Source organism: Megachile rotundata, chromosome 10, assembly GCF_050947335.1.
Source record: "Megachile rotundata isolate GNS110a chromosome 10, iyMegRotu1, whole genome shotgun sequence".
Lineage (NCBI taxonomy): Eukaryota > Metazoa > Arthropoda > Insecta > Hymenoptera > Megachilidae > Megachile > Megachile rotundata.
Window position 1 is genome coordinate 11,300,450 of NC_134992.1, and position 14,090 is coordinate 11,314,539.

Consider the following 14,090-nt stretch of genomic DNA (forward strand, 5'->3'; position numbering starts at 1 on the left):
ATTAGATCTGGGAACCTGAGGACATAGGTAATATAATCATTTAGGAAAGATACAGATTAATGTCGCTTACGTTCAACACTGCTGCCCTGGCAGGTCTTGACAAATGTGGGTTTTCCTATTCCAGTGCTGCCCTGAGTGATTTTCCCTGCGTTTTTGGTCTCCACGCTACCAGCTTGATAAGAAGTGGCGCTGGATTCCACCCTTGTTGCCGCGCTGGATTCCACCCTTGCTCCGCTGGACTCCACCGTCATTGCGCCGCTAGATTCCATCATAACCGCGCCGCTGGACTCCACATATGAGCTGTGGCTCGATATCGCCGAGTACTCTACAATAATTAAGACAGAATAATATTCAGAACACTAAAGCGGTTAGCAATTAAAACACAGTAGCTATTATACAATAATTATAAGAATAATTGAAGAATAATTGAATAGTAGCATCCACTGCTTATCAACTATGTATAATAGTACAATTTCATCAAACAATTGTCCACCTTCAACAACTTTTGAAGAGCTGTATCGGCTAGACGAGTATCTTCGCGACATGTCTGCTTCTTCTTCGACCTTAGCCTTCTTAGAGTCAGGATTTCCTGGGTTTCCTTCTTTCCTCTTCTCAACAGCCTTGTCCTCAGGATTCGGGTTATCCTTCTTTGGACCTGGATTAGCTTCTTTAGATCCTGGATTAGCTTCTTTAGGTCCTGGATTTGCTTCTTTAGGTCCTGGATTAGCTTCTTTAGGTCCTGGATTAGCTTCCTTAGGTCCTGGATTAGCTTCTTTAGGTCCTGGATTAGCTTCCTTAGGTCCTGGGTTACTTTCAACTTTCCGTGGACCCGGATTTGCTTTGATCTCCTCTTTCGTTTCTACCTCGGTCAACTGTAGGTCGTCCGCAGCGTGTTCAGCGAGCGCTACCACATCGCTCGCGTACTGTCGTATCTCCTTCAACCAGTAAGCTTTCACAGGATCCTTGTGAGCTACCAAAGTGATCGGATACGCAGGACTCGCCGGATTATGTAGCTCGAAGGATCGTATGTCGGCTGGATGGTCCTTTACCTCTACTTCGGGTAGCTGAAGTAATTCAAGAGATACACAAGAGTTATTTATCAATTTATCATTAATTTAACAGTTGTTATTTATCATTTATCATTATAAACAATTGTTACTTATCTTTAATCATTATAAACAATTGTTACTTATCATTTATCATTATAAACAATTGTTACTTATCATTTATCATTATAAACAGTTGTTATTTATCATTTATCATTCTAAACAGTTATAATGATAAGATAGCTTACTCGAATGATATCTTTCAGGACGAAAACTGATCTGTCTTCCGATATTCGTCTGACCTTGCAGACGAGTATGCGAGCCTTGAAGAGGAACAGATACCTTTCCTTGCTCTTGCCGTCCTTGTCGATCACGGTATACCACTCCTGTCAATTTAACATATATGTTAATTATTGTATATTTACATGAAGGATTTGAGGATACATACGTGTGTAAGTAGTCGGCCAAGCTTATGAATATTCCCTTTGTAGCCTTCGATATTACTTATGAACTTATTGTCTGTTGCTCTATGTGGGATACCTAGCATCAACTCCAAAGCCTTTTGGAGGTCGTCGCAGTTTTCCCCTAGTCGGGTCGAATACTTCACCAGCTCCTGCAAATCGGTACAATATTAATCCTTATATTCAATCAATCATATTCAGTTTCATTTGGTAAATAACTTAGATGTGATTAGTGAAATAGTATGCATTGGCCAGTCACGCATGAATGTCCGCCTTCATTAGTTTTCATCGATTTCGAATACGATTCTATGACAAGAGACGTGGAACTCGTCGCGAAGACGGCCCGCTTTTAGCTCGCTAAATCCGTACGGCGCCCACTCGTACGCACACCACGAAATTTTCTGTCGCTTGCAACTACACTTTTCCCTTGATCTATATCTATTCTGTATAACTCATGGTGTCGTTTGAAATGTAACCCTATTTCCTTAGATTCCTAGTTTCTGATATTCAGTTTTCTATGAGGTGTAACCCTAAGCCGTATTTTTGAAAGTTCAACGGTAAAATCCACGAGGTGCCACTTGGCTCGCTATCGTTTCCGGGCAAGTAGCCCAGAATTTGACCACGGTAATCCATGGCCTAAGTCACGCCTTTGTAAACGCAATAAAACGGGATTATCTCAAGCATAGTTACTGTCGATACCTAATCGATTCGAATACCTAGACATTTTTCGAATAACTAGACATTTTGTAGAAATGAAAAATTGTTTTTCTTGGATCGTGAAAAATGTTTGTCAGCGATTCGCACCGTTAGGGTTGAAGCGATTAATACATAGGAATGCGTTTTCAAGGCGAACCGGGAAGTATTTTAGCGCCGTGCTATTTTTGTCTGACAGAACGAAATTTACGCGGCGATATAGGTCACGTGCGGACTCCACAGGTCGCCGTGTCTAGTATTGCATCGGTATCTTTATTCGAAGTTTCGTTAGTACTAAGTCATTACAAACTCAACCATATACTTCATTGAATCATATTTTTGAAATAACTTTTTTGGTGAAAAAATAGAAGCTGACAGCATGAAGCAGCGAATTATTTAGCAGATGTTATGTTATTGAAGCTTGTAAGAGGCTTCGATGGTTTACGATGGGTCGCTATTTTGACGACTGGTATGCGCGACTTCGACGGCTTTTTACATCATCATTTGACCTAGTTTGTATCGAACAAATTGCAAGTTAAAAATATAGGAATACTTGAAGATTTGTAGGACTAACATTTGATCATTTAGGTTGTTGAACATTTATGAAGTTAGCTGATTGATCATTTTGGTTGCTGAACATTTATGAAGTGTGGAATTTGATCATTTAGGTTATTGAACATGTATAAAGTGTGCAATTTGATCATTTTGGTTGTTGAACATTTATAAAGTGTGGAATTTGATCATTTAGGTTATTGAACATGTATAAAGTGTGCAATTTGATCATTTAGGTTATTGAACATGTATAAATTCAGAAAGTTGATCATTTTACATGTTGAACATTTATAAAGTCAGAAATTTGATCATTTAGCTTGTTGAACATCTATAAATTCAGGAAATTGATCATTTAGTTTGTTCAACATTTATGAAGTCAGGAAGTTGATCATTTTACATGTTGAACATTTATAAAGTCAGAGAATTGATCATTTAGTTTGTTCAACATTTATGAAGTCAGGAAGTTGATCATTTTACATTTTGAACATTTATAAAGTCAGAAAATTGATCATTTAGTTTGTTCAACATTTATAAAGTCAGGAAAATGATCATTTAACATGTTGAATATTTATAAATTCAGAAATTTGATCATATTACATGTTGAACATTTATAAAGTCAGAAATTTGATCATTTAGCTTGTTGAACATCTATAAACTCAGGAAATTGATCATTTAGTTTGTTCAACATTTATGAAGTCAGGAAGTTGATCATTTTACATGTTGAACATTTATAAAGTCAGAGAATTGATCATTTAGTTTGTTCAACATTTATAAAGTCAGGAAAATGATCATTTAACATGTTGAATATTTATAAATTCAGAAATTTGATCATATTACATGTTGAACATTTATAAAGTCAGGAAGTTGATCATTTAATTTGATCAACATTTATAAACTCAGGAAGTTGATCATTTAACATGTTAAACATTTACAAATTCAAGAATTTGATCATCTAAGATGTTGAACATTTATAACTTCAGGAAGTTGATCATTTAATTTGTTCAACATTTATAAACTCAGAAAGTTGATCATCTAACATGTTAAACATTTACAAATCCAAGTATCTGATCATCTAAGATGTTGAACATTTACAAAGTCATGAATTTAATCATTTAGGACATTCAACATCTATTTTAGAAACTTGAAAACACGTATAAATCTATACAAATCTACTCGGATATAGAAATGTGGTTGTCAAGGTTCAATAAAAAAATAGCACATGTCTGATAACCGCCATGATCCACGTGTCCCTATTAAAATATGTCTGAGGTTAGCATAACGCAAAATGTATGAGCGCAACAGTGATGAAGCATATAAAGCATAAAGCGACGAGTCCTATCATATTTCAACGACCACTTTGCACAACAGTTAGTTATACGTATGGTTTATGCATAACTGCTGGAATGCTTTCAAAAGATATACTGGGCATGCTGTATTTCTGTCAAAACACCCTTGAACCGCATCCTCGATTCAATTTTTCGCCGTGATTTTCTGGGCCGTTACCTTGAGCAGGAGCTGGTAGTCGTTTATGCGTTGTATCGGAAGCTTCAAGTGTTCCGATAGACTTTTGTCGTCACGGAGAGTCTGGCTCAGCTCCTGCAAACAATAACATCTCTGTATCGTGTGTATCATACAATGTGCAACATTTCTTGAACGTTTGCCCTTTGAGAGCAAATCTGAATAATACATGTTTAATTATAGGAGATTGTCATCGCCACCCTCGCAAACTTTATGTTTGCTACTTTTCTGGAATAAGACATGAAAGGTTGGGCGGGAACTGATGAGTTATTTGTTACATTTTGATTTTAATATTCGTCAATGTGTCTGATCGATATTCCTATATTGTCACCCTTCTATACATGTAAAGATGTATTACACCTTTATACATCTTCATATAAAGATGTATTACTACATCAACAATTCTTGCGTAAAAGAATATTCTACCTACAGAACGACTACCTATAGAACACAGTTAGAAAATATGGTACCAATTGATGAACTGACTCCCAACGCAGAGCGAAGCACACTGCACGTAGCACGTTTCTACAAATTTAGCAATTGGAAATTCGTGACGATGATACGAATTGTCCGCAACCGTAATTCGACACCAGGACGAAGAGTCGCTTATTTTTGGACGCTACTGGATTTTCCCGATTCTGTCGATGTAGCTGTAGTAAAAATAAAAAATCCTCAACACCTTCCTCCTTAAAAAAATCTCACAAATCTTTCACCTTGAAAGTGCAACTGTCACTCACTGTCATTTCACTACGGAAACACTGTTTTTACGTTACAATTTACAGCATCGATAATCGAAGACACCAAGTTTAAAGGAAATGAAATTCCGAGGTTGTGTAAACGAACACTCGTGAATGGAGAGAAGAAAAAATAAATGTAAGGGCCGACGAACCTTAACGGAGGTCAAGGGAGGTAAACACCGCTGTTCGTGTTTCGTTGGTTCGAAGAGGACACCGTGGCTGATCGCAGACTGGACCAGGTCTCTGCTCTTCCGTCGATTCTCTTCCTCGAGGGGGATCCACAGCCAGTGGTTACCGAAAAACACCCGCAGAGAGACCAATACGGCCACGGCTATACTTAGACGCCGCGCCGGACGAACTCGTGGACTGACCACGCACAAAAACAACACACTAACAGTCTCCGGATCGCGGGCACCTTTCGCCACACTATGCCCTGATCTTCTTCCAGAAATTAGGAGAACGAATTTGCCAGAACTATCACCGCCTCAACAAATGTTACATTTATGACATATCTTTAGAGATTAACGCTACAAACTTTCTTGCAATTTTACAAATTTGCACGTTTAACATTTCTGTATTTCTACAGTCTGTTTATACATTAAATTCATGCTGTGAATAAATTCCTAAATTCATTAAAGTCAAGTTTACTTCTTCAAATAAACTTGTAAGTAAATTACAAGTTTACTGTTTATTAAATCTTCAAATAAATTTATAAATAAACTACAAATTTATTGCGTATTAAATCTCCAAATTTCCAACCCCTAAATTAATAAATCATCAAACTTAACCGCTTAAACCCATCACTACTTCGAACCAGCAACATACTGTTCACGTTTCCTAAAGTTTATCGATTCCGCAGATGAAACCAAGATAAACGAAGAGATGAAATAAATACGAATTGAACGTAAACGAAGCGCACGTGGATCACTATAATAAATACGTGGAATTAGAGAGAAATCCTAATGCACCAATTGCGCTTGGCTTTGAAACCGGACACGTTAAAGTGGCATCGCGCAAATCTAATTTTAATTTCGGGTTATTAAATGTACACGAAATGCGTACGAGAATCGCGTGGATTTTGAGTCAAGTTCCAGAAATAACGGGGCGAATCATGTGAAAAAAACGAGTAGCATAGCTGAAATAACAAAACACGGATATATCCTGGACGCCCACGTTCTTTCAATGTCTAACAATTCAGCTGTTTGCAAAGTTCAAATGGTGTAGCGATTTTCTTCTTCATCTTCTCGCGTTGCGTTTCTAAAGAAGGCTTCAAAATGCAGTATAAGTCGTTGAATCCATGACCTTAACATCCAAGGGTCATTATTTTCCTGAGGCTATTGTCCGTGTCCGTTTGCCAAGAGTTAGCGCGTACTGGCCATAAAAAAGAAGTTACAGTGTCAAATAAAAGTTGAGTAGTGAAAAAAGGAGGGATGCGTGTAACCGTGTTAGAAAATAGGGCGCGTAGAGCGAAAGGTCAAATAAAACTCGCAAAGCAGACCTCGAAGTGGTATCGGCGTACAGCTGTAGCTCGCCTAAGCGTGAGCTTCGTTTTTTCTTCGAGCAGAGATTACGCCAAAGTTCTGTCATCGTGTAATGACAGCAACGGTGACGTCGTCGGCCGATAACGTGGCCGCTTTCTTCCTTTTCTTTTCATGGCACGCGTCCCACCGCGAGACTATCGTGCATAAGCAAGAGGAACGAAAGATGTTCCGTCCGTTAAGAATAAACCAAGCTATTTTGAGGGCTGGACAGACGCCCGCTTACCCCCGCCTCTTACGTAATCGCGAAATTTCCTTTGATACGACGGAGGAGTTTCTGTCATGGAAGATCCTGGAATCACTTAGGGGTGTCATGGAATTTCTATTGCGGAAATAGACCAGGAAACGACGAACAATATAAGTGGAATTCGATGCTGAAAGAAGTATTATACGAACACTAATAAAATACGCAAAACTATATACAGGGTGTCTTATTTCGCAGGTCGTTCTTTCAGAAGCTGAACGTTTCAATATATCGAGGGATTAATCTTGTGATGGCCTAGAAAAACCCTGTGGCGGTCACGTTTAATCTTTTAAATGAGATGAAACGCTTTTTACTATTTTTATACCTTGTAGTATTTTTTAAGTGGAAGTCGCAATAAGACACCCTGTATAGAATACTTCTAAGTTATAGGTGGATGTATATTTGGAGCAAAGTCCACATTATGGACACTAGCGTCGAAACGGTAAACTGTGAAAACCGCAGGCAGAAATCTTCTTTATCGTTCTACCGTTGATACGTCAGTTCAGGATTTTCAGAGTGAAGTCCCGCTATATGGCCACTATGCTCTCGTTACGCATTGAGCATTCATACTATGAATAATCGTTACTGTGTATAACACGCCTTACTATCATACAATTACATTATTACACAGTACGTAACGTGTTGTATCACACAGTAGTCCACCATGTATGAATATACTTCCAATAACAGACTACATCTTTAACAGACTATCAGTGTTCGAATTCTGACAATTTACAGGTCCAATGCTCCAAACACTTCCACTTTTCATCCACATATAGCGAGACTTCAATCACTCCTCCTACCAAAAGAGTTAGTATTTTAAAACAGTTAGTTTTAAACAATTCCTAACAAAACAGCACTTGATGAAACTGACCTCAAAATATTCTCGTACCGCATCATTCATCTGTAGGAACTCTTGAGCAGCTGGTTCGTCCCTGCAGTAAGCCACATGCTTGTCAAAATCTCTTTCCTGTAACAATAAATTTAATTGATTCAATACCGAACAGGGCGTAATTGAGAGTCGATGTACTCACCAACCGCAGGAAGGTTTTGCCCAGCATACGTGGCTGATCCGCATAGTACTTGACACCCTCGATCAACACCCTGCCGAACGATCTAAGTAAGGTTCTGATTAATTTTCACGTTAAAAACACACCATGCCTACGTGCTGAAGACTGCATCCGTTCGGTGCGACATTTAGGGACCACCATCTACGTTTCCACTTTGTTACACCATTATGTTGTGCTGATTAAATTGAGATATTACATCGAAAGGGTGGGCGTGAAATTATATTACTTGGGGAGACTACGAATGAATCGAAACATATTTTTTAATGGGGACTGGGAGCTTACTAATTTGATACTTTGAGTTACGCTGTGATTTTCCACTGGTCACTCTTTCATATTTGGTACTACATTTTTCTTTCATTTTTCAAAGAGTAATTTCGACATTTTTCTAACGAATCATTGTCGTAAAAGTTTTCTAATGTCGTTGAAAGAATGACTGAAGATGGCCGTGTCAATCGAAGCGTGCTCAGTAACAATAAAAAGGAGGGTGCACACTATCGAAAATCAACACTTTCGGTGCAAGATTGCAATTAGTTACGATTCACACAAACTATGCCAAGACTTACGTTGCTCACACATTGTTTCGCTAAAGAAAAATGTACGTTGGCGAACACGTGTGACGTGCGTGTACGTGTTTTTTCAAATTGTTTCGATTCTCGATTATCAAGTTAAATAAAAAAAATAAAAGGTATTGAAATATTTCTGTTGTCTAAGGGTTCTTGTAACGTATGTGTCGCAGTGCTCTTCGTGAATCCAGCATACGTACGTATTGTGAAAATCAGCGATCTGCTGCAGGTTCGTGAAGATGATGTCTTTGTTATCACGCACCACTCTTGGAACATCAGGGTTGTCGAGGGGTTTCAAGTAACGTTCAACGACCAGCTGAAGGTCCCTGCCGAATTCTTCCTCGGTCTCGACTAATTCTTTCACTACCGCCCTGGAAGTATCAAAGGAATTAATTACTGTGGATTAAGAAAAAGGAATTTTTTTTTGAGTAATTAAAGGACTTACTCTCTTCGATATCGCGAATCTTCCGGTCGGTGTCCGATTGCAGACTCCTCGCTGAGGGCGGTCTGCATCAAAATGGACATGGGCAGCCATCCTTCTCTTGAATCGACTGTACGGACGTACACTCTGTCAAAATAAAACGTTTTAATAATATACATCTATTTATATTAGAGTCTTAAATAAAACTGCAGAAACTTTCACTTATATGACTTGGTTTACATCTTTTCCTATAACCACGGTCATATAGTGAGACGCTATTGTATAAAGTACTACAACTGTATACAGCACTATAACTTATTATTACTGTATAAAATATTATAACTTGTACTTAAACATAAGATACAAATCTTCCTATAATTGTTAATAACTATATTCTACACAAACCTATTGTTTAATAAAATTATTTAGAGTTCTGGCAATGAACAGTAACCTCGATAACTTAAATACAGAATTAATCCAAGAAATTAAATAGCTGTCAGAAATAATTTGATCAGACTCTCAGAAGTTAAATTATTACTTCACAAATAGCCGGTATCATTTTTCAAAGAGTCCTATGATTAATGGTTCCCTAGTCTCTAAATTTGTCATTCCTATTGCTTCATCCCGTGACTCGATATTTCTTTCATTCGTTCTCAAACATTATCGAGTGAATTTCAACGTATTTTTATCGCTATATAATTAGTCTGCTTTAAATGGTACTGACTTCAAGGCCTAATGGACCCGCCAACAGATTTTGCGTTCTGAATGAACCGCAAACACGCGAACTGACAGACCTTTCGCCTTAGTCACCGAACTTAAATATAACTTTTTACCGCCCACGCGTTTCTATATTCATCTATTCTTTATAATATAATCCGGTCTATTTGTATCTTTACTAGCTTCCTCCTGATTTATACTATTTTTGTCTATTTCCAACGTTCCATGACGACCGAGATCCACAAATTTCTTAATCTGCATTCCATCAACGTTGGTACTTTATACTGTGTCAACTTGTTTGTGATATACTGAGATATACATTATTGAAATTCTAGGTAAATCTCTATTTATAATAGGTTGAAACTGTTCTAGATAGATCTATAGCCTTAGATTTTTATATTTAAATTTATGTAACCTTAAGTACCTGTTCACCTAAGGTCATGTATCTCTAAGTTCATATGTATGTCTCTAGGTTCTTGTACACCTAAGGTTATATATCCCTAGGTTCCTGCACAGTTATTATACATATCATACAGTTATTACATATATAATATTATTATATATATTATATGTATCATACAGTTATTATATATATAATATTATTATATATATTATATATATCACACAGTTATTATATATATAATATTATTACATATATTATATGTATCATACAGTTATTATATATAAAATATTATTATATATATTATATGTATCATACAATTATTACATATATAATATTATTATATATATTATAAATATCATACAGTTATTATATATATAATATTATTACATATATCATATGTATCATACAGTTATTATATATATAATATTATTATATATATTATATGTATCATACAGTTATTATATATATAATATTATTACATATATTATATGTATCATACAGTTATTATATATATAATATTAATATATATATTATATGTATCATACAATTATTACATATATAATATTATTATATATATCATACAGCTCATACATATATCTCTTACTCTCTGTACCACTAAATCCCTATACCCCTAGAGCTACATGTTCCTCAATCTTTATACTCCTAGTGTTACATATCCCTAGGAGTACAAAGTCCTAATGAGTCTCCTACATTATACGTCTGCATCCCTATACTGTTGCGCCAATGTTTATTACAGTAACTTTATGAATCTTTATGGTCCTGGCAGATTTGTTTATACAAAATAATCAATTTGTTTCGAGATACTGTCCGCTCGTATTTTCTCTGTAGACAATAAATAATTCTAATTTCATTGAACGCAGCCGTTGCCAAAGCGACGAATCAAAGTTTCAGCTTGAACCTCACCTTCACCGGGAATTATTTTCAGAACTGGCTGATATTTCGCCTTCCTCGGCAGCGTACTCGGCCAACAGAAAAACACCATCCGTTATGTTATGCAACCGATACTTATTTAGAGTAACGCTTAACGCAAAACGACTTTTAGCTGGAAAAGTCTTACGTGTTCTCGTATTTTTAAATCTTCGGAGGCAACTCTGACCAGCATCACATAATCAAAAAGTATATAAAAGTATAAGTATATAAACTTTGAGTATCAAGTTAAGTTAAAAAACCAGCTAGCTAGTTAACAAATGAAAAATTTCGAAATGGTTAAATCATCTGATTTTGCGTTCGGTCGAAGAAGTAACAGTGCATACGAACACACTGCCTAATCTTACAGTTATCAACAGTTATTTCGAGTTTTACATTTCGACCTAACGATTGCACGGATCATAATTTATATTATTATCGACTTCCAAACTGGCTGACAGCCAATCTCGAACCGAAAACATTATTGCTACAGAGACACTTATAAACGCTCGATCTTCATTAACGTCATCGTAAATAATAACGGTTCGCTTTGCTCGGAATCGATCGAAACGTTCACCTTTGCCACGTCGTTTCGTGCACGCCTCGTAAACGCTTTTCCAAACGATAAAACCTCTAATTTTCACGGAAAGGCGCGAAAACGTAATAAACGCTCGAATGGGTCGCATGAAAATCAAACAAAATCCTAAGCTCGGACCGTTTCCACGTAATCCTGCGAGTTCGTTGGCTTCGTCGTTAACGATACGTTTCCAGAGCACCTGTCGTTGCTATATATTTCGCTGCGGATTTAGTTGTCCACGTAAGTGGACTTCGGTTTCGAGTACTTCTAAAGTTTTCACGGCTCGCATCACTTACGTCCTTAATCACCTGGTTATCTCGTATTTATCTCGCTGATTTTCGTCAAAGAATCAATCGCTTCAAAATTTGGAGCTCGAAGAATTTATTCGCAGCTGTCGGACGTGTATTCTAGTCATTAGAATTGAAGATTAAAGACGACGTGCCCTTGGCGGACTCTTCAGGATGACTGATGTTCGTGTTAATTTGCTTGATGTACGCTAAAACTTCTCTTGAAGTTCTGGTTGACAGACATTTTTTCAGTGTCACTTGCATGGAAAAATTTCATATCAGGTGTTGTACTAAAGTTAATTCCACTGAAGTTGACAATTACTCCTGTAATTCCTCATAAGCTGTGAAAAGTTCTGCTATAAATAACAGAAAATTCCTCTTGAATAATCCTTGGAGAAGGATCTTAAATGTCAGCTCCACAAGCGTCTCTTCCTTGACATAATTCCAAATACCATCTTGGTGATCCTCTAACATAATTATTCTGAAACCTAACTAGAAGATCTAACACGAAGATGACAGGAGGTCTACCTCGAAGATCAAAGATGAAATTCAATCACGTTCAAGAGTTAAGTCCAAACATTCTGATGCTCGAATTCATCATGATGATCCTGTTTGAAGACACGTCGTATACATTACCTCTGGAGATTGCCATCGGAGCTAGATCTTGGGAGACTTCGAGCACGTGAATCCGCGTACTTTCGTCGCGGTCGAACGGACAGTTTGTGCCACGCGGCCGAGTTGTCCAGCGTTTCGATCTCGCCGATCTCCAGTTCGGGATCCAGCTTGATTTTCCTACAACACGTCGAAACGACGAAAATAGAGGCGATCGTAGCCTCCGGGCTTCCCTGTCAGCGGTGCCTTTTTAGTCGAGCCTCATGCAGACTAAACATCATTCTCCACTAATCGAAGCGAGTTAGCGTGGTGGTTCGGTTAAATGGAATGGGGTTCGCTGCAGCGGATTCAGCCTGTTTTAGATCGCCAGGCGTATGCAGCTTTCTTTGTTACTCGATTTGCTCGCGGTATTTATAGCGTACAACAAGTCAAGGCGATTGAAGAGCGCACAACACGTTTCTTCAAACGGGGTTTACGATGAATCCCCGATACGCGCGATTTTGTTCGCATCCGAGGTCTCTAGTCCGAAATTTTCCATTTGCGAGTGCCGCGTTTTATACACTGGCGAAACGACGGTCGCGTAAAAATATCGCTGCGAAAATAAGCAATGGGAATGCCTATCGTTCACGATTCGACAGGCAGACTGACCGTTTCACCCCTTCGCAACATCGTCTTCTTTCCGAACTATTAATACGCTCCCCGTTACATTTTTACTACCCTACTGTATACATGGCGATTTTACCAGCTAACTTTTTTGCCTGGAACTAGGTCTAACTAGGAAAGAACCACCGAAAGAACGTGACAGTTACCGCGAGACATTTTACAATTTGCATAATTCACTATGTTATAAATCTCAAATCTTGGCGTGAAGCTGTCATAAATCACATGTAGCTATATGTTATAAATCACTATGCACAGCTGTATATTATTATGAATTTCCGCATGTAACGTTAACATAAATATCCGAATATAATGGTACATCCGTGTGTACGTTATTTAATCTACAGCGTAGTGCATAGTGTTGTAACAAGAGAGTTAAGATCATTAAGAGTGTCACGGAGTTAATTGATGCCCGTGCGGTGAACACATGCATCTCGTAGACGTTACATCGTTACGGTTAATGCCATCAGCTCCATTCGTTACGGTCTTGTAACGCGGTGTTACGTTAATGAAAGCGTGAATCGAGACGCGTGGTACAGCGGCGGACTGTACCGAAAGTGACAGATCGCGTACAGCATCGGCATCCTTCATTCGTGCAGCACGCGTTAGACTATATACGGCCTGAGGCGGTGATTATTTTTAGTCCAACACACGTTGCGCGTACGAAAATAGATTTGAAACGCGAGCGAACGCTTGGACGCGCGAAGTCAACGATCCGACACGCTGAACAATGTTGAAATATGTTTTTCCAGTCGTTCCTAGAAGCTGCTTACTTTGCTGGCTCCGCGTATTCCAAGGCCTCGACGATGTCGCCGACGTTCACCGAGAAACCATCGGCTTTATACTCCTTCACGACGATGTAGTTGTCCAGCGATTTCTGTAACAGACGCGACAACTTGTTAGACACTTGTTTCAATAGCTTAGAGATGTTCGACTCTATCACTAAATATTGACAATATACAATGAACGCTTCTGAATTTAAGAATGACGAAGATAAAATGATAAGTGGATTCATGATTATACAATGTGGGAGACTGCTCCTCTGTAAAAGTACTCCTTCAGAC

The 14,090-nt window shown here is 37.9% G+C and overlaps 1 protein-coding gene across 2 annotated transcripts in view; it reads right to left on the bottom strand.

Moving 5' to 3' along the window:
- Obsc (Obscurin) overlaps nt 1-14,090 on the bottom strand; it is a 35,656-nt gene that overhangs the window by 15,407 nt on the left and 6,159 nt on the right. The window contains exons 2-12 of one of the 2 annotated variants that reach the window (XM_076536208.1): nt 13,800-13,903; nt 12,391-12,546; nt 8,868-8,990; nt 8,623-8,793; nt 7,824-7,893; nt 7,664-7,759; nt 4,256-4,348; nt 1,495-1,659; nt 1,295-1,432; nt 494-1,064; nt 71-325 (exon numbers count right to left, since the gene is read on the bottom strand). In XM_076536208.1, the coding sequence (XP_076392323.1) occupies nt 71-325; nt 494-1,064; nt 1,295-1,432; nt 1,495-1,659; nt 4,256-4,348; nt 7,664-7,759; nt 7,824-7,893; nt 8,623-8,793; nt 8,868-8,990; nt 12,391-12,546; nt 13,800-13,903 (1,942 nt within the window). Of the gene's footprint in view, nt 1-70; nt 326-493; nt 1,065-1,294; nt 1,433-1,494; nt 1,660-4,255; nt 4,349-7,663; nt 7,760-7,823; nt 7,906-8,622; nt 8,794-8,867; nt 8,991-12,390; nt 12,547-13,799; nt 13,904-14,090 lie in introns of both variants that reach the window. The other variant, XM_012298593.2, reaches the window with a different exon arrangement.